Genomic DNA, 21,665 nt, shown 5'->3' with positions numbered 1-21,665 from the left:
ACTCAGATACAGTATAAATTGTCATGAAACCTTAACGTGTTCTGTCACTGTGCAGCTACTGAAATCTTCCCAGGGATTGAGAGTTTTTATAAAGCATTTTAATTCAATTCAATTTTATTTGTGTAGTGCCAAATCATAATATACATCATCTCAAGGCACTTTACATACGCTGGTGCTGGTCAAACACAGGAGCACGTTCAGTGCAAGACTGACACCACCGAAATGCAAGAGCGCCACAGGAAGTCCTTCCTGCCTGTGGCCATCCAACTATGCAACTCCTCCCTCTGAGTGTCAGACACTCTGAGTCAACCGACTGGACTCATTACAATGCCAGCGATACCGGACATATCCATGCTTGCACTAAATACTCAATGTACAGAACGCGCACATTGTACATATTTCTTATTTTATTTTATATATTTTTTAAATCATTATAAGCTTATATTTTTAATCTTGCGTGGAGCTATTGTAACAAACACAATTTCCCCCTGGTATCAATACAGTATTTCGGATTCTGATTCTGATATAAGGTCGAGCCCTTAAAAATAATAGAGAAACCCAACAGTTCCCACAATGAGCAAACACTGTGGCGACTGTGGAGAGAAAAAACTCCCTCAGTAACTGTGAGAAACCTCGAGCAGAACCAGACTCAATGTGGGCGGCCATCTGCCTTGACCAGTTGGGGTGAGCAGAGAAAAATGGGGAGGAGAGGAGAGGTGGGTGGGAAGGAGGGGAGAGAAAAGACCAGGAACAGTTGTGTAACCATCATGTTTCAGCTCTGACAGACTAGATGTTACAATGAAAACAATCAGAGTGATCATTATGGATGCAAAGATGTTATTAATGATAGCAGCAACAATGTATATAATTGTAATCCTGATTGAAATGCATGAACTAAAGTAACAATCTACCTTTTTTTTAATTCTACTGGAGAATTCTCATTTCTGATGAACATAAAGTTCTCTAAGTTGTTAATTGAAAAAAGGCAAGAAAAAAGTAATCAGGCTCCTGTGTGCCTGTGAGTGAGAGAGCGAGCACAGGACCAGCATAAATGAATGTTAATCACCTACACAACACCTAAAACCACTCTGACGACGAGAGAGTAACAGATAAATAGAGAGGAAACATTTTAACATGAACAAGCGACCTAGAGGGATATTACAGATATTAATTCAACAGGTAATGTCTTCTCACGCCAACAGGGAATTGATAATTTGTTGTGTGTAAAACCGTTCCCTAAACTCTGCAGAGTGGAAAAAGTCATTAAAAATGAAAAAAAATATCTATATATTAAAAAATAAACATAAATAAATAATTAAAACCTCAGACACCTGAGTAGTGAGAGGAGAGGGAGATGAAAGAAAACAGGGAAGAGGGGGAGGAGGATTTTTAGCTGCGCTTGTTAACAAAACAGCTACAAGAATTGTTATGAATTTAAAGATGGTGGGGCCCCGCGAGGCCGAGTGAATCAGAGGAAAGGGAGGAAACTGCCAGAAAGAGAGCGGGAAGGAGGGAGGGAGGGAGAAGTTGAGAGAAAATGAGAGAGAGAGAGAGATGAAAAGCAATCTTAACCCACACACAATCTGAAAAACAAACAGAGGAGAGGAAGTCACATCCAGACGAGAGCAGGATATTCCGGTGAATGGTTAAGATCTTTTGAGTTCTGTTTTGATACCATTTGTCATCTGTTAATCTGTATCCTAATTTCCGCAGTTGATTCTCTGTTGCCTAAACCTGCAGGCAGGTTTGTTTGCCGTCACAGCAATTAAACAGATTTGAAATGAGCTAAAGTGGAAAAACAGATGCATGAAAAAAAACAACAACAACCGAGCATGCAAGAATCTCCTCCCTCCACCTCCTCCCCGGCAGACATACGGCGGCCGGACTTCAAAGAGAGCTTCTCTCGGATCCATCTGCCGGCCTCGGCCCTTCGCTCGCCCTAATCTGATTAGCCACGGCTCGTCTTAAAAGTAGCGCGACGCTAATTAATCTGAACCAAATGAATGATTTAATTAACATTAACATCTCCACTTTACACGGGGGCAAAATCGGGTCAGCGCAGTGCGGCTCTGCCTCTGACGGATAATGCTGCTTCTATTCAGCGAGGAAAAGACAGGGGACGGAGAGGGGGAGGGATTAATAGGGGATGGAGAGAAAAAGGAGGAGAAAAGGAGGAGAAGGTCTTTATGAGATTTATGAGTGAGGACGGTTTCATAATACCGAGTTTTAGGCCTTCAACACTAAGCGTAGAATTGAATTTCATAATCATAATGGGTATTCTGAGAGGCTTTAGAACAAAGTAGCCAAACTATATCTAGTGGGGAGTGATAGTGCTGTTGATTCATTCTAACTACTCATCCATAACCTCGCCAGCTGTTTTACGAGTCTGTGTTTGGCTTCTTTTGAGGAACACGCCATTGGCCTGGGATGCTGCCTGCATAAATTCCCTGCCACGTAGAAAGTCAAGTAGCGAGTACTCATAGTCATAACAGCAGGAGCATGCTCGTCACACACACACACACAGACACACACTCCACAGCCTCTAAGATCACTGGATTTCACATTCGAGAACTCTCAGAGCTCGACACCATCCTGTCACATGAGAGGCGCTCTCCGCAGCACACATCCCTGGGGCCTGTAACGAGTGCTTCTCTATAAAACCTCATGAAAGAGATGGATGCCAAACGCCCTGTGATGACTTTTTTTTTCAAAGTCTTCCAGATAACGCAAGATAACTTGAAAAAAATAATTACATTCTCTTCAGGGTTACACAAGGGTGCCCCGAAAGTCCTCACAGCTCAGTGTTCAACTCAACAGTGAGCTGTGTTTATTTTCAACATATCAACAGTGATCTGTGAGGACATTTTGGGGATTTGAAAGTGTTAGCGGGTGATGCAACAAAAAAGCGGGACTGTAGCCTATGAGGTTTATTCTCACTGCTGTATTTCCCGCTAACACTTTGAAATCCCCAAATTACCTCACAATGCGTTCTTTCATTCCCGAACCTATTCCAGGATTCATTGCATGAGGATTCTCACGACTTCACTCTGTGGGTAGCTGAGCTGCAGTAAGCGTAGCGGCTCAGAGTAGCTAACAACACAAAACGCTGTAAGGACGGGACAAGCTGGTGACGCGAGTAAGATACCAAACAGTTTCATTTCAGATCAGCCTTTGCGGTCTTCTCAGTCTACAAGGCCATGACTAGACTGAGTCCTCTGAAGGATGTCACCTCTGGATTGGGACACAACTAGAGACTACTCGATTCCCCGATATGTTACATGACTGGATATTTCATCTGTTCGTTATGAATAAAGTCAGGAAAGGTTTGAGAAAATTGTATTTCAAACCATTATATGGATAATGGATCCTGCATTGTTACTGTTTATAAAATAAGTTAAATCTTGTCTGTGGCCAGTCATGGCTTCACTTTGACGCAGAGAATTACTCTGATAAAAAAGTGGCTAGGACATTCTGGAAGAAGATAAAAGCACATGAAACATGAAAATCCTTACAAAAGGCAGAAGGTCACTTTTATACATTAACACCTGCAGCTTCCGCGTCCTGTGTGAAAGAATGTCACTAACACTACGACGACTATGACACCTAACCATGTGTTAAAAGAGACAACACTGCTCTAGTAGGTATAATGTTAACCACGTTCATCAGCTTTGTCAAGCATGGTCCTCGTATCACAACTAAACACAAACTACAGCTGAGGCTGATGGTAACACTGGTAAGTGATCACAAATCTATACGGGACTTATTAACAATTGAACATTATCTAGCACCATCGGGCCACAGATATTTTTTTATTTATTTTGTATGTTTTATGTATGTGCATTTGATTTTTGTGTTTATTTGTATATTAAAAAAAAGATCTAATATTTGTACATCCATTTTTAAATCCCATCTTTAATTTCTATGGACAGTTGGTGTGGTGGACAACCTGCTTCATCAGCACAAACAACTAACTACAACTAACTCAACTTCATCAGCACAACAACTAACTCAACTTCATCAGCACACAACAACTAACTCAACTTCATCAGCACACAACAACTATCTCAACTTCATCAGCACACAACAACTAACTCAACTTCATCAGCACACAACAACTAACTCAACTCCATCAGCACACAGCAACTAACTCAACTTCATCAGCACACAACAACTAACTCAACTTCATCAGCACACAGGAAAAAGTTTGCTAAGAGGTGGCACAATTTATGTGCACTTGAAAGTTTGAAACTTTCACGCTGGTGTAAGTGAACCAAAACACAGAAGGCAAACACAGAACCATTAGTAATTTAACATCATTCACTCAACATTATTGAATAACTGCTTAATATGAGGAAACATTATATCTGAATATGTTTCAGGCTAAAACATTATGACATCAATGTTAAACCACTGTGTGAAAAATGACTAGACTCATTAAATAAATGCAGATACAAGTGCCGGATGAATAATTCACCAAAGATCAGCCTTTGTTAAATATTGAATACTGATTCAGAACAGTCACCAAATCCATCTACTTGATTGTACAGAAAAAAGGGGGATTCTTTATTTTGTTGCGACAGCGACAGCACTTCTCAGCACATGTTAAAACACAGATTGTTTGATCCCCAGAGAGAATGTCTCAGCGCAGACCCACAGAAAAGCTTCAGGGAGCGTATTTTAAACAAAATTACACTGGCAGACGAATTAGGTCACGACCGATAAGCAACTAATTTCCAAGCAATCTGCAAATTAACTGTGCGTGTGACATTTATCAAAATGAGGTCAGATACAACACAAAGGATGTGAGATTAAAATGTGCATGTGTGTCTGTTTAAGACTGAGACTGAAAAGTGAACGGGGTTTGAAAAAAGAAGAAGCAGAGAATAGAGTGGGAAGGGTTAGTTAATCTGAGTCTGGTTGTGCAAATTCACAGCAAAAGACTTCCTGACACACTTGAGAGCAAGACTTATATTATCTTGTGTAATGGGACGTCTAAAATCATTAGCCTCCGCCACCCAATATATTACACTTGATAAAGAATTTAGAATTGGTAATTGTTTTCCACTTCATGCACAAATAGCGATTAAAAATAATAAATGCCATCCCTCCATGTCGCTTTCTGTTTTTCTTTATCAATTCCTTTATTCTCATCTACACCCCCACCACCCCCATCGCCATTACACAGTGCATTTATCATCCTGTCATCCACATCTTTCTCCCTCTTCATCCTTTCTTCTGCCTATCTCTCTCTCTACATTTGTTTATCTTCCTCTCCAACATCCATCCCTATTAATTTCTGTGTTGGGTGTTTGTTTGTCATTGGTATCCATCAATCACTCCCTCTGCCCCCCCCCCTTTTATCCCCGACACAAGAATTGTGTTTTTCCAAACCGACGGTACACTTTCACCTTTCTCACTGATGCCTGTCAAAAAATGAAATTACAGATTTCTCATGAAGGGGGAGAGAAAACCGCACATAGTGTTTGTCTGCTTCCCAGGGAATCATTACCGACAGATAAACAAGCAGCAACACAAATGTTGTACCTTGAATGTTGAACGGGTTGTCAATGACGAAGTTTCCATTCCACACCACGGAGAGGTCGACCGGCAGGTCACTGATGTCGCCGCCCTCGTAGTCGTACTGAGAGAGACAGAGAAACACAGAGACAGGGAGGCGGTGTGAAAACTCTTGATTTATACTTAAATTGGGAAGTGTGTGAGATATTGGTTCATTTGCATAGTCATTCGCTGCAGCTTGGTCATTGCAGACAGCGATACAGCCTGAGCAGGAATGCATATAAATCACATGTATAAATTCATATTCACCAAAACAGACATATTTTATAAATACACAGAGATAAATAGCAGATGGGCTACAGTTGAGTGGGCATGAGTGAATGGAGATGGAGGAAGCGGAGGATTGAGGGAGAAAAGATAGGAGAGGTGACAAGAGGAAAATGGGGAAAGGAGAAGATGAGGAGAAGGGAGGATGGGAGAGGGTGGAGGAGAGGTGTGAACGGTGGAGGCAGAGACAGAAATCGGACGCTGGTAGACGTGTGAGAGGACCTTATTCATTTACACATGAGCTAAGTGGTGGGATGAGGGTAAGGGAGAGATAAGATACAGAGCAGTGTAAAGTGAAATTGGCATTTCCAATTTGTTCCCTGACAACCTGGATTGTGTAGACACGGTTCAACCATCCCATGGGCAGCGGGGCCTGAGAGGACACACACACACACACGCACACACACACACACACACACACCCGCACACACACACACACGTACAAGTCAAAACTTTTCTCAACTCTACTCCGGCTGTACCGTGACTCAGGTACCAACGTGTCAAGTAGTGGATATTCACACACATGGATGGTATAATCGGTGAAATCAAGCAATAGTGCATTGGGCTTCGGTCGGGTTCGGACAGAGAGAAAAACAAGAAAACAGAATGCCTGTCAGGTCGGGTCTCCGTTGTTTTTCTCTCGGTTTCAGGCAAAAAATACGTCCAGAGTCGCTCTCTTTTCTTGACAACTGTGACGTCCACTGAACTGTTTCAACCCTGTTCTTTGGCAGGATGACGCGGAAGAGCAGGAGCATCAGTCAGACTCATCGTGTCTCTTCTCGTGTATTTTTGGGAGTAAAGATAGTGTGAAGACAAGTGGTAAGTTTTTCCTGACAGATAATGTAGTGTATCATCGCTATGAACGACTGTAAGACCTCCGGTTACAGGGCAGCGAGTCATTTAGTGTGAACGGCACAGCAGTCTCACGACTTTAAAAGTTGCATACTGTTTACTCGGCTTTTAAAATAATGAACCGCATGGGTCAAAGTAGATGAGCTTCTGAAGTGGATGTAAACAAAATACTGTGTTAATTTAGATCCATCACGGTTTCAATTCATTCTGGAGCCTCGGGGAGAAGGCGATGAAATAAAAAGACGAATAGAAAAAAAGAGTAAAACTTAAACAAGAGGCCAGAGGGGGAAAGAGGAGACATTGTAAGCAGGCACAATGTGCGAAGTCAGGATCTCTATTGAGTCAGTGAGAAGCTGAGAGCAGCACATCCCAACGAAACCACAGGATTCTGGGAGGTCAGTGGCCTCGGAGCAGAGGGATTCAACCGAAAACACTCTCTGGCCACAAAGGAAAGGCTGATTGGTCTTATTCTCTTCCCACTCGTTCAGTGTGATCCAAGTCCATCACACATGAGGTCGGCTGTTGACTTTATTAGCATCACTATTACGTCCCACTGGCATGAGGTCTGTGTGTGGCAGCAAGGGGCCTGAGAGAAACCACAGGACAAACGCGCACACACACACACACACACACACACACACACACACACACACACACACACACACACACACACACACACACACCACTCCTCTTCTCTCTGTGGCGTGGCCCCCATTAAACTTTAAGGGCTTCTACTTGTTTGCCATCGCCAAAAACACTGGGCGCCCTTGTTCTCTTGTCAGCCCCTGCCCACCCCGCTGCCCGCCACATCATGCTTTATTCATACCGTCACATGGTTTAAAACGCTGACACAAACCGCACTGTGACACCGTGACACCGTGCCACCACTCACACCGAGCATCGCCCGCCGGCTCACCAGCTTCCTGGGGGACATTTTGGAGCGAAAAAAAAAAGACAATTCAATAAAGCGAGAAGGAAAGAAAATCATGGATAATCAATGTCATTAGGATTTATTCTAAAAAAAATCGACCACGAATGTCATTCAAATGAAATAGTGTTAATTGATAAATCATACACACTGGTCCTGTCAGTTATTACTCCACTCATTTTGTAAATCTCCAAGTTTTGATTTAGGTTCATATTAAGTTTTAATCAGCCATTCACTGATCTTTAAATGTCACACCCACCATATAGTGGTTCTTCTACCTAATAAAGTCTCCTTTCATTTTTTGATAGACATAATTCAAAATGAGACAGAAATGGAGAACTGTTTTCCACAAGTCGACAGCTTATACTTTTACCTCACCTCACTCTTGCTTTGACTCACACACAGGCTGGGAACAAGTGAACACTTTACCTAGAATCATCTGTCTTAAAAAAAAAAAGTCATGGCATGGTTTAATGAGGAATTTTAGCTGTCTTTTGTTTTATGATTTATTATCCGCGCTTGTTTTTTCCACATTTCTTGCGTTTAATTATGTTTTTGTCTCTCAGCCATCCCGCTCTGGGTTACCTCCTTGGCCTCTGTTTAGGATTTCTTCCATACTGGGCATTCCTCTGGTCTACTGGAGATTAGACATTTGGATTTCCGTCCTGCGGCAGCCTGCAGCTTCTCTTGTTTTAAAATAAATAAATATATGTGCATCCATAAAGCAAGGCATGTCGTTTTCCTCCTGTAACTGCATTGGGTACATCTTCTTTACTTATTGATGTACAGAGCTGTTGACTACCAGCATGTCAGTGACTTTTGACACTCTGATCTTAAAGCGGTGGCACCAGCGCTGTTTAAAAACTCTGTATCGGTGGGTCCCTGTGGGTGAAAGTTGCTCTTCCCCCACTGAGAGTCCCCTCTGCTGGCCTACTGTCCTGACTTCCCTCCCCTGAGCGCCCGGAGCTGCTGGAGATGAGTAATCAGACTCATTACTGAAGCCTCTGGCCAGCTCCTCCATGTCACTGCATGTAATTAATCTACCTGAGCCAACTCATAGTGTGTACCCCCCAAGGGAGGAGAGGAGAGGAGACAAGGGGAGAGGAGAGGAGTTAAGGGGGGTTTGGGGGGAAAGGAGACGAGACAAAAGGGGAGGAAGATGAGGACAGAAAAGTTGGGTGGATGTAAATGGAGGAAAGCTTATAGAGGCGATAAGGGGAAAGTGAGAGGATTGGAATTAGGAAAGGAGATTAGGACAGCAACAGAGGGCAAATAGGGAAACAACAAGAGGCAATGCGAGGATGACAAGAGGAGGAAAAGAGGTCGAGGAGAGAGAGAACACAGGGAGAAAATAACATATGGGACAGAAAACGAGTAGAGGACAGTTGGAGGAAGGAGAGTTTAAACAAGAAGGCGATAAGAGTGCAGAGAGGAGGAGGAGGGGCATGGAAAGGAAACAAGGGAGGAGAGGTGACAAGAGGAGAAAAAAGGCGAGGGAGGGGAGGAGGTGTTAAAAAGTACAAGGTGAGCACAAAGCCGTCCCTGGCCTCATTACAGTAACACACCAGCCTGGCTCGGGTTCATTCGTTATCTGCTCCCGCACTCGTTTATTCTCTCGCTACATGAATCGTCTCCATGGATTGCATGTCTCCATGGACTGTATGAATAGATATGGCTAGTGTGTGTGTGTGTGTGTGTGTGTGTGTACGTGCTTTAATGTCTGGGTGAACTGAAAACTGCCAATGTTAACAAAACAGAGCAGCTGGCTGCTGAGAGGAGGAGAAGGTAGGAAAAAAAAGGTGTGTGCATAAGTGTGCGCGTCCATGTGCAGGTCACCCTCCTGTAATTAGTCATGTTGAAGGATACGCTGAAGGATAGTGTGTGTTAAAAATACACTGCTCACACACACACAGCCACACACACAAGCCCTTCATTCCAGTTCCCTTCAGTTCAATGGGGCTTTAGTAAATGAAATTCTTCTGTTTTATTGTTCTTCCTTTGTTTGTGCATTAACGCAGATACTGTGCACACATTAATGGATTACTACAGTTTAAAAAAATGCAAATAATAAATCTAATAATAAAAAACACTTACATTTCTGCACTAAGCCTGCATGTGTTGTTTGCAGGAGGGGCATGTGCAACTAATTCACATTAAAGAACTGTACTGTAGGGAAGAACAGTAATATCATCCTAATTACAAACCTTTATATTGAACATATCTGCAAACTGCTCACTGCCAATAGACGCCATTCACTTACTCTAACAGAGGCGGATGAAATGTCCAAGTTAATGTCTAAGTTAACACAACAATATAAAAATAGTCCAAGTTAAACTCAAGTTCCTGCCACTGCTGTTGGCAATACATGTGTATGGTTGTCATATGAATATAATCAAATGTTTTTAATAAATAATAAATAATGGAGAGAAAGTACCACAAAATAGATACATACACATTTATGTTTAGGTATTAAAACTAAATCTTTTTAATCTTTGTGTATTTTTGGTGAGATAATGGAAATTTCAATCTCTTTGCTGTTAAAAGAATTATCCATTTTTTTTTAAAAAAAGTAATAGTGGACTCAAAGTTTAAAATACAGAAAATCGAAAAATACTTAAGTATCTAAAAACTGTACTGAATTGCGGTGAAAGAGTAAATCAAGTATCAGTGTATCGTACCAGAGTTGTCGTTGACTTAATAAGTCAAGTCTCAAGTCCCCAGTCTCTGAGTCGAGTACCAATTACCTGAATCCGAGTCATCAAAGTTTAATTTAATCCAAAAAGACCAAGCCACAATCATTGAAAGGCTGAGTGTATACAGCAACTGCAATCAACTTCAAAGTGCATCTGTGGCCACAACATACCAAATGACCTGTGTGTGTCCCTGAGCAAGAGCCCCTGCTCCGGAGGTGATGGGTCAGAGTGCAGGGGTGAGACTCGTCTCAGAGAGAACAAAGGACAAAGAGTGTAGCAGCGAATCAGATTCATTATTCAGTCATTATTTCATTTCAAAAGGGAAATAAATTGTTACTTTTAAGATTAAATAGCAAGTGGATTAGCCAGAGCTGTTTCAGTAAACAGGAAGAAATAACGGTGGATGTGCTTTACAGACTTTCTTGGCATGGATTATATGCATCACAGCCCGGCACAGGAGAGAAGTTTTTCTTTATTAATTCACACACTTTATCTTTGTCTCCTGGCCAGGTTAGAGTAGGATATATTGTCTCTGCATGGGACAGTGCCCCAGCTCTCAAAGCACAAATTGGTCTAGTTCAGATCCAGATAAAACATTTCGGTGTCTTCAAAGTGGGCACACGGGGGTTTCAGGGGGTCTAGGCATCTTAGCCCTGACTGTTACTGTCAGCATGCACATGAATCTGCATGTGCCTGCCCTTGCATGAAATTGAATAATGTTCCAGCATTCATTTAGCTATCAATATCTTAATCCAAATTATTAAATCCTATTACAAAAACAAATTCAGAATCCTTGTCCCAATGTAGCCAGTGCTCAAGTCCAACACAGTCAAGATAAATGCAGATACTTTCTGCCTCTATACCTTCCTGACGACTAAATTAAGATTAACACGTGGTTATGTTCAGGCAAGTCAAAGTTTTCATTAAGGGTAAAAGTGATGTCTTGGATAAAGTCAGCACTGATTTAAAGAACAAGAGAATACATCGATTGATTGATTGTAATATTTAATGAAAACACAATGTTTCCCTAATTTTAGTTAAATATTTTAGTAGTTATAATGAAATAAAGCAAATTTACTCAAGCACTGCACAGTAATGTATTCAGTTTTCCATTTATTGTAATGTATACATGTCAGAATGGAATGTTGTGCTTTGTTTCGTCGACATTTATATTAGTCAAAGTCACTACTTACTTTCACAGGTTAAAATTTTACACAATATTATGTAATAAAAATAGTTCAATCAAGCTCTACCTTTGTCAACAACAACAAATATCTGCCCCAAACATTAAATGTACAGAACAAGCATGTTAGTCACAACTCATTTTTGTTAAATGTGTGTACTCGTCATATTTTTAATGCAGTACTTTTATTTGCAAAGAGGATATTGATATTGCAGTTTTGCTACTTTAATTGCTACACCAAGCGGACAAACACAAGTCCCAGTTTCTGCTGTTAAACTTGTGAGTTTGGTCCATCATTCAACTTGAGCTCGTCTACTTAATTACTGTTCCAACATGCGTTTGACAGAACAAATTGAAGGTCAAGTTGTTCCTAAAATACTATTTATCTTATTTGTTGGAATCGTCCTCACGTCCCTATGGCCATAAACAAAATAAAGTTGTCTGTGGCTCTCGCAGGACGAGCAATCATTACATTGGGACGTACCTGTCTGTAACCGACATGTCCCCGCTCTCACTGCACATGGCTGAAGTCTCACAAGCCAGAGAGACACACAGCGCTGAAGCAGAGACGATTGTCCTAAGTTAGCGAGAGAGTCACAGAGAAGTCGTCTTCTAGCAGTCGGCAGTCAGTACTCGTTCGTGAGAGGGTCGAAGGGGAGGGGGCTGCTCTTGCTCGCTGGTCCGAGCTCACCAACCCTAGCTTTAATGTTGCAGAGGAACATGCACGTCTGTATAACGTAGTGCATCGGTACTGTGTGTGTGTTACATAGAGCATGTTTGTGGAAGTTATCGGGAGTCCAGACTTGTGCCAAGTTGAGACCAATTTGTGGACCGTGAACACACAAACAGTCTGTCACCCTCCCAAAATGTACTGTGCCGCTCGCAAGTGTGCCAGATGCACGGACTTACAGTAGGAAACACACACACACACACACACACACACACACACACACACACACACACACACACACACACACACACACACAGAGAGAGAGTTTGATAGCGTGTGTGTCAGTGTAATAAATCATGTAAAGCAGGTTGCTGGTTGCTGCTGATGCTACATTCTCCGTCTGCTCCACATGATTAGGGAGAGGATCATGTGGAGAATCTCCATATGTCTGCTTCACGTTGGGCTTCCAAACCCCTGGGGAGGGTGTGTGTGTTTGTCCATGAAACAAAACAGTATGTATCCACGCAGCTTGCATGTATCCTATCTGGGGGTGCCGGTGTGTGTGTGTGTGTGTGTGTGTGTGTGTGTGTGTGTTTTCCTGTGATCATCCATGCATACTTTGGGTCCCTGGAGTATTTGAGTATGCGAGTTCAATGCTTCAGTGTTTGGCGAGGGGCTAAATAATGCACAAAGAGACAGTAAGATTGAATGGATGAGTGTACATGTACTGCTGGCTAATTTTCTCTGTGATTTATTACACTCCACTGTCCCCGTCACAGCAGCTGTGATACATGTACACACACCCGCTTGCTGAGGATACTGAACACAATGGTTACCAGGGTGCAGCTTCTCAATCATGGATCTTCTACTGCCTGTGTCGAGCCTCTGGGTTCGTGCTCTCATTGTTCCTGAAAACACACTAATTATTATGTACGAGGAAGTAATTACTAGTAATGGGGAGGTGAAGGAAACATTCACATATGGATGGAAATACTTTTCCAATGACATTTTAATTATTGATAATGTTTAAACTGACTATCTGAATTAATTTGATTTATTGTGTGTATGGTCGCCCCCCAAATTTGTAAGGAAGTGAATATTGATGATGATGATGATGATGATTGATGATGATGATCATGTGACCGGCTGAAGTTACGTCAGTGATTGTCTGGGTTTTGGATCCTTCCTTATTGGCTATAGCTCTTTCAAATTGAATGTAGAGCCTGAGGAGTTTCTATTATCACAACCCTTTTGAGATTTTTCTTTCACAAAAAAAGAATCTTGCAACAAATATGGAAATTTGATAAAAATAATAATAATATCATAATTACACGGATTTATATGGCACCTGTCATTGCACCTTTCATTTTACAGGGCTAGGTGGCCAGAGGCAAACCTCTCTTTATGTCTGCTGTGTTCAGGGAGCATCAGAGAACCAGAGAACCACGGAGGACATACTTCTGTAAACATCATCACAGGCTTTGTTGTATTAGTCCTAATGAGTAAACAGAACTTAATGTTGCAAATTGGTGGAGGCTCTTGTTTCTTTATGGTATGAAATTAAGAAAGTACATATGAACCTGCTTTTTCTGCAATGTTGTGACATCAAGTCAGCAGTCACTTTTCATTACATCAAATTTCCTTAGTAAATGTTAATGTACACGTTTCAAATCGGTCTGCACTCAAACGGCAATTCTCATTTGTTGACACAACTCTCAGATCAGATCTGAATTCGATGTGTTCACTGTGATTGACAACACAACTCAACCCAGGTGTAGTAATCTGGGTTCAGATTGCAACAGAAAGGAAAAAGGAGAAAGATCACCATAATGTTGAAGTTAGCTTCATATTTAACTGTGCAGCTACATGAGCACTGCTATAGTCTTTTAAGTGGTTTACCAAAAAGCATCGCAGGGAGTCGTCTATGCTTTGTCTTAACAGATTATCTCAACATTTACTTGATTTTTCCTGACGACTGTAATGCAGATCTAATATCTCCAAACCATCACACACATCTGAACCACTTTGAAACCGCTTCCTATTGTCTCAGCCGTCCTTCCACCCTGTGGTCCAGTTCATCCAGTCTCACTCCCACTTTTGCACGGCTCATGATTTCCTTTTCTTTCAGCATTCCTCTGTCAGACATGCACATCTTTTATATTCCACATTCATTCTCTCTCCATCTGTTTCTCCCTCGTCCGTTTATTTCCTTTCCCTCCAAGTCTGCCGAGCTTCGCCCCCACCCACCTCCCGTCTGTCTCTGTTCTTCTTATTCTTCTCATTCTCTCTTCCCTCTTTTTACGTCCTTCATCACACTGTTTGTTGTGTCGTCATTGTCTGTTCCAAATTCCCTCACCTCCTCTTTGGCTCTCTCTCTCTCTTTGTCTTTTTACTTCCCTCTAGTGTGTTTTAGTGGTTTGCGCTGTGTGTGTGTGTGTGTGTGCGTGCGCCTGTGTGTTTGTGTCCGTCGGCCTACCACAACACAGCAATTCATCATCATTTTATCTACAGCTCCCTTAATTGGATCCTATCATGGTCCCACCTGACGAGAAAGTGAGGCGGGGGCACGGAGAGAAGGAGGATTACTCCCTCACAACACCACACTCACACACACACACACACACACACACACACACACACACACACACACACATTCCCACTCTCTTCGGCAACAGCTGCAAAGTTGTGTTGAGGCCTTTATATTTACCATTATTTTCCAGCAGAGAGAACATTGGGATTTTACAAAACATCAAAGCTCACACTGACGAATGAAGAGCGTTTGTGCATACGTGTGTTGATCCATTTTAGTTTTTGCTGCTGTATCAGAGTTTTGTTGGGGAAAGTCTCTGCCCTGCAGCAGCACTGGTAACAAGTGTATTGAACACTGGGGATGTAAACCTCTACTTTTGGAAAACATGCCGGTGTTTGAGGGTCCATATAATACCTGGTTTAGCTCTTATTTTAGGAGCAACAGCTTTACATTGTCAGTGATAGAAGCCATCCATTACTTCTTTTAAAGACATGAACTCCGCAATGTCCGCACAATCGGCTCTGGACTTGGACCGGAGTTTGCCTTTAACACTTGAACAACGCAGAAGGAGATTCTCCGCTCAGACTCCTTAGAAGTCTCCAGAGCGTTCAGGTGAGGGGTGGAGCAGCAGGCAGAGGCAGGACGTAGAGTCATAATTCGCTTGCGGGGATCACGTTTTGTTTAAAGCGCATCAACACCGGCGTGGGCTCTCATCACCGAAAGCTCTCTTGGCATCTTCACCTTCTTCTACGTGTATGGCAACACTTGTTCATCTTGATATATTTGTATTCTTTTTTTTATTATTATTCATTTTCCATCTGGCGTGTTAGAAACATCATCAACACGTCCACTCACTTTTGGCGAATCCTCGAGATAATCTCCTGTTGTTTTGTATCATGAGCTCATTTAGACATTTCCTGCAGTTCTTACTTGAGAAAGTCCGGAGCCTCCCACTTGGACAGTTTTTCACATACAGCCCCTCCGGAGAATGTCTGGAGATTATCTGGAGTTCAGTGCATGTCTGAAAGCAGCTCATATCTGAGGTTGATGGAGAAGTTCGATAATAAAAGCCACCATACGCTTTGCAAAGGATGTGCACTTCGGAATTTGATGTTCAGCATTTGCAGTGTTTTAGCAGCTCACTCTATTCATCAGGCTTTTAACATTAATAATGATGAGAGTAATAACAACCCAAAAAGTCAAATCTATAAGAAGTCAATCACATGGGGCAATTACAGAAACACAAGCCGCTAAATATGCACAGCTCCCCTAAGCACAAAAGAACTGTGGGAGCCATCATTACGATCCGAAAAATCCACTTCAATAACGTCCCCCAGAACTATTTTACATGTCACCATCCGACAACAGCGGCTGAACGGTGTCCAGTATCACAAAGCTGAAGCTCAATCTTTGCCTTTGTGTGACGAGGGAGTGGGTGACTGGGTAGAACTCACAAAACAGCAAGTGGCCACAAATCAGTGATGTGTTCTGAGCCCAGCGGTAATGCATCAGCCGGCTAAACGACCCACAGCCCCCTGACAAGTGTCTGACAGGCTGAAGAAAAGGCGGCCGGCGAAATCTGCCAAAGCCACATACTGGCTCCCACTGCCTCTTGAAACTGCGAGGACTCCCTGTGTTGGACCTATCATCGTGAGCGAGCGCTGCGCCGCGCGGCTCAAATGTTAATAATATGTCTCGTTAAGTAAGTCATAATTGGTGTCGTTAAAATGCCTCTCCTCTGTCTCATGCCCTGATTGGAGCGGAGGAAATTAACATAGCTGAAACGGCTGCTCCCCATTAGCGGGGACAGTTTGGCTGGGGGCTGAGAGGCAGGAATGAAGGGTGGAAATGAAGAGCGAGCGGCTTTGCGACAGCCAGTCCCTGTGGCTACATGCCTCGGTTTCAACTCCTCGCCACACCAGTCTATTACTGCTACTTTCTCCGTCTCACACTGCAACTAACCAACTGTAAAGCCTCCCGATGGTTAAACCAATGTGGCTGTCCTGGACGGAGCTCTTGCTGACAGAGGTAACAATCTGGGATTGGTCAGAGCAGAGAGGTCGTTGATTAAGACTGGCTGCTGTGGTAATCCGTCGATAACAAGGCCCTTATTCAATCTACTAACTCACGTTCATCAGGTTAACAGACGTTGCTGGGGACGTCAGCTCTGTGAGCTGCTGTAGTTGTAGCTGCGTGTGCACGTGAACGCGTTTGAGTCTTACCGTGGTCTTCTGACACTGTATGCTGGTGCTGTTGAACCTCAGAGCCGGGACGCTGTGCGTGTTGCCCTGGATGTGGAAGATGCACTCGTAGTTCCTCTGTCCAGACTGAGGCTGCGGCAGGTTCTGGGCCAGCAGGGTGATGGGCCTCATGACGCCGGCAGGGATGTAGATCTGAGTGGAGGGAAGGATCTGAGGACACTCCTGAAAATGAGAGAAAATATAAAATTTCTGTGAGAACATTTTATGCAACTTAAAAGGTGTTCTCCCTCTGGAAGAATCGGGTGGTCCAGAAAGCACAAGCAATCAGACGCCATCATAATTATGTAGTCTCAAGGGAATTTTCTGTCAAGACCTCGGGGCTAATATCTGTCAGCTCGTGAAATAAATCATCACTCAAATTCATTCATTCCATCTGCTATCAGGCTACTAAAGGCTTAAAGTTGTTGATTATTGTTGTTGATGCTGTTGATTTGTGCACTGGTGGCATGTTGATGTATGATTGTGTCTACTCATTTATTTATTCTTATTTATTAACATGGGTTCGACAGTGTGACAAGTTGCTCTTCTGGGATTAACAAAGAATCTGAATTTGAATCAGACTCAAAAGCTCTACTTAAAAAGGATCAACACTCTCGAGGAACAATTCTAGTCCTACTTATTTAACACTAAATATAAAATGTGGCAGTGCATGTCATTTTGGAATCAACCCTTTCTCCTAATACAAGGCTAAAATGGATAGGAGGTATGTTTTCTCTCTTTTATTTCCAAAAGGATTTTCTGATTCGTGGACAAAACTGAGAGCCAGAGGCAGCGTGAATTCCATCGGGCTGTACAGTAAACCAGATACAGTTTGGGGATTAGAGCGGGAGACGGAGGGGTCAGCCGATTCCATTCAGCCGCTGATTGCTGCTCTTCAATCAAAAAACAAATGTTTGTCTTTGCATCATATTAACGGAAGCAAAAATAATTGAAATCCCTCGGTGTTTCTTTTTTTTCAGCTCTAAGTAAATCAAAAGACAATATGCGGCTCTCAGCTGGAAGCCATGCTACATCTCTGCCTGTACTACGTTTTGAACTGCTTCTATTAATGAGATTCAATTACATCATATATGTGTGAGGAGATAGTTATGAGGCCCCTATTATGAACCTCTGCTGTATATTGTCTGTCTGTGTAGTGACTTTAAACCATGATGGCTGAGTCAAGTGTCACTTTACTGATAATAGCGGTGATTTACCTCCTTATTGTTCTTAGATGGTAGACATTTAGTTTGTGGAAAATTCTAATTCATATCAAATATGAATGAGAGACTGCAACTTTTTAAAGACATATTCTGCAGCTCGAGTGGTTACAAAGAGCCTCTGCAATATCGTAAATTCTGCTGAACTAGTGAGATCCACTAATATATGTTTAATGTTCATCTGGAGATGTGGGAAACAATCATGAAGCCCAAATAAACACCAAAGTAGAGCTTATAAATTAAGTCCTATTCCACCATAAGCGCTATTCAGCGAAACTATAATTTTCCTATTAGGATATCAGTCGTTTGTATCTGCCATGATAAATCAGTGGGAACTGCATTAATCAGGAATGACTACCTGACGTTAAACCACATACTGCAGAGTCATCTCTATGTGAGGCTGCGACGAGGTCCTGTGTAATGGAGCAACAGTAATGACTTTCAGATTGGCCTGGGAACGGCTGAGAGGGTGTGGAGGGTGGAGAGAGGTCCGGACATAATGGGACCCAGAGACACCGCTACACAGCCGTCACTGTAATGCAGCACGCTCCCACAGCCGCAGGTGATGGCACTGATGCCATGTGGGAAGATGCAGATTGGAATAGGCCTCAAGGAACATTTGAAAATCCAGTAACCTGTAGTTCAACATATCTGTAGATAAATACGGACATGTCAAATCACATGAAGATAGCTGAGTCAGCACTGGAGAATCGTCCTGCAGCACCATTATTGTGCAATAGGGGCTAAAAAACATATCATATCCATTGTTTCCCCTGAGAAATCAGTAAATCACTAAAAAGGATTGGACCCCTGATCCTGATCTGCACCGACATTAAAGGGTTCTTCCCGGATTCATCCCACATCCTTATTCCACTAAGTTTTGTGTCCAGTAATTCTTGCACACTCATAATTACAAACAAAGTAATGGACAGAGGTACAAACGTAACAGTGAAGATGTCAAATTAAAGATGTATGTCCGCTGTGTGATATATAACTTTTACTGATGAAGAAGGACAGACAAGGTGCTCTACAGGTGAGGTCAGTTCTACTCTAGCTCTGGAGGAACTCACTGGACTCACTCAAACCACAGGTGATCTAGTTGTGTGTGACGTGCATCAAACCAATAAGGAGGTTCGGAAAGGAGAAGTTTCCATGAGATACCCGTCCAATGAATGATACCCACACTCGACATGCATTATCAATTTGCAAATGACTTGCTGAAATGCTTCTGTCTGATGAAATCTGAAAATCATCATGTTTTGTCAATAGCTTTCCACAGGAAGGAGGAGGAGATGAAATCGATGCAAGTGAGCAGAGAGAAGCAGATTGTCAATTAGTGAGGTTGACAGTGAAAGTTTAAAGTATTCACAGATGGCGACACAGATGAACCACTGCCAGGCTCTAATAAAATGTAAAGTAGGGCTAAAAAAGCCTAGAGTGTGTGTGTGTGTGTGTGTTACTCCCAGATAGACAGTGGCAGCAGAGCAGTATCTCATCTGAAGGAGCAGTCATTATTAATGTTGGACAGACCAGGCTCAAGCATCCAGTTGTGGGCACACACACACACACACACACACACACACACACACACACACACACACACACACACACATTCAGCCACATAGGACCTGCATACAAAGACTCACGATTTCACAAACACATATAGGAAGAAGGGAGCAAGGGAGACACACAGCGGAGCAAGGGAGTGAACAAAAGAGAAGGGAGCAGAGGATTGTGGGAGCTGTTTCATTAGGAGTGGTGACAGGTGTTAGAGCTGAGTCTGCATCAGATAACGGAGCAGTTCTACACAATGCATCACAACAATCTCTTTACCTGGGGGATTCCTCTCATCCCTCACTTTTACGCCCCTCTCTTCTTTCATCCTCCCACTCATACTTGATCTTTTTCATACTTCCTCTCTCCTTCTCTCCCACTAACACCTTGTTTTTCCCACATTTGTTTCATCCGGGAATAAGAGTCTAGGCAGAGCGGGCATTCTCTTTTCTAAAAAACTATTTTCGCACCAGTAAAGGTTTCCAGTACAAGCAGTCTGCAACTGGTGACCACTGGAAAACATGGTAAATCTAAGGGAGTGGCTCGTTGAGATGTGAATTTACTGCAGTGCAAGTCAGGGATGAACGCTGATGCAAGGGATGAGCTGACATAAACCATCGGATAAGAAAGAGGTGAGGAGGGGTGAAGCGAAACTAGGGAGGAGAGGGGGAGATGAGGAGGCGAGGCAAGGTCTTGGGAGCCATACACTCGTTTATTAAAGTAGGGGATGAGAGTCTAAGAGGTCAGGTTCCCAACAGAGCGAGGCAGGGGTGGAGCGCGCAGCACGGGGAGTCATACACACCGCTTATATCTGTCCAAAGTACTTCCCACACGAGCAACACACACACACACACACACACACACACACACACACACACTATGTTACATTTAGATACATATACCCTAAATGCACATAACAGTCGATACACTAACCAAATACATTCATATTCGTTCTTACACACCTACTACACACACAAACACACAGGTCTAAATCTCTCCCTCTGGCTCTGTGCAGTAAGCTGGTGCTCTCTGAGGCCTGTGGAGTGTTTTACAGTAGCCTTGGGGCCAAATACATGGAAAGTGTGATCAAAGGTGGGACGGTAAGCTTTTAGAAAAAAAATAAAAAAGTTTGCCTTCCCTGCTCCAAAGATAAACCAATGTAACATTTCTATTATATCTACAAAATCTCTGTCAGTTGCTTGCACATCTGTGGGTGTGTACACAAGTGCAGAGACGTTAGGGCACATTTTGGGGATCTTAAAAAATGTCCACATTTATATGCTGGTCTTATTGACCTGGGAAACTGAAAAAAAACCCATACATGTATTGACAATATATATTCAATCGTTAGTGCTGAATGTGCTGGGCATCATAGCTGTATTAACGGTTATACAAAAGCTAACCTACATACTGAGGTCAGTTTGAATGTGGACCGATGAAATTGCAATTGTGATCAGAGCCGGACGTCCCTATACGCTCACTACGCACGTTGAGTAGGGCCCGGCAAATTAAGCAAGGCCCCTCCTCCCTCGTATCAGAGCCAAAGTCTCAGTGAGTGAACGTCTTAGTCACGAGCTCTGCGGTAGCTGTGTACTATTGTGTGCAGCCGCTTAGCATCAACTGCATTTAATGGACTTTAGGGAGCAACATTACTAACAATAACTTCAGGCGACGCATTTAACATCTGTAACTGGGTAAACTAGACAAAATATCCTGGGTTTCACCATTATTATAAATATTTTCTAAGGTAGAGTCGTGGATCTATTGAAGCACGTTGGTGGTGTACTTCACACAAAAGCCTGACTCCTCCTCACATTTGAACGCAGAGTTTATGTCATTCTGAATTCATTATAGCCATAACAACCAAAGCACTATATACAAGCATAGCCATTGGATCTTTATTTAAAAGGGCAATATTTATTTCATCTACTTTTATGTATTTTGCGATAGT

At 42.6% G+C, this 21,665-nt stretch overlaps 1 protein-coding gene across 2 annotated transcripts in view; it reads right to left on the bottom strand.

Moving 5' to 3' along the window:
• The window catches only part of LOC118110684 (plexin-A1), a 263,371-nt gene that overhangs the window by 80,562 nt on the left and 161,144 nt on the right, over positions 1 to 21,665 (bottom strand). For both annotated transcript variants that reach the window (XM_035158633.2, XM_035158634.2), the window contains exons 10-11: positions 16,923 to 17,123; positions 5,545 to 5,641 (exon numbers count right to left, since the gene is read on the bottom strand). In XM_035158633.2, the coding sequence (XP_035014524.2) occupies positions 5,545 to 5,641; positions 16,923 to 17,123 (298 nt within the window). The remainder of the gene's footprint in view (positions 1 to 5,544; positions 5,642 to 16,922; positions 17,124 to 21,665) is intronic.

This window comes from Hippoglossus stenolepis, chromosome 6 (assembly GCF_022539355.2).
Source record: "Hippoglossus stenolepis isolate QCI-W04-F060 chromosome 6, HSTE1.2, whole genome shotgun sequence".
Classification (NCBI taxonomy): domain Eukaryota; kingdom Metazoa; phylum Chordata; class Actinopteri; order Pleuronectiformes; family Pleuronectidae; genus Hippoglossus; species Hippoglossus stenolepis.
This window is presented reverse-complemented; position numbering and strand designations above follow the sequence as displayed.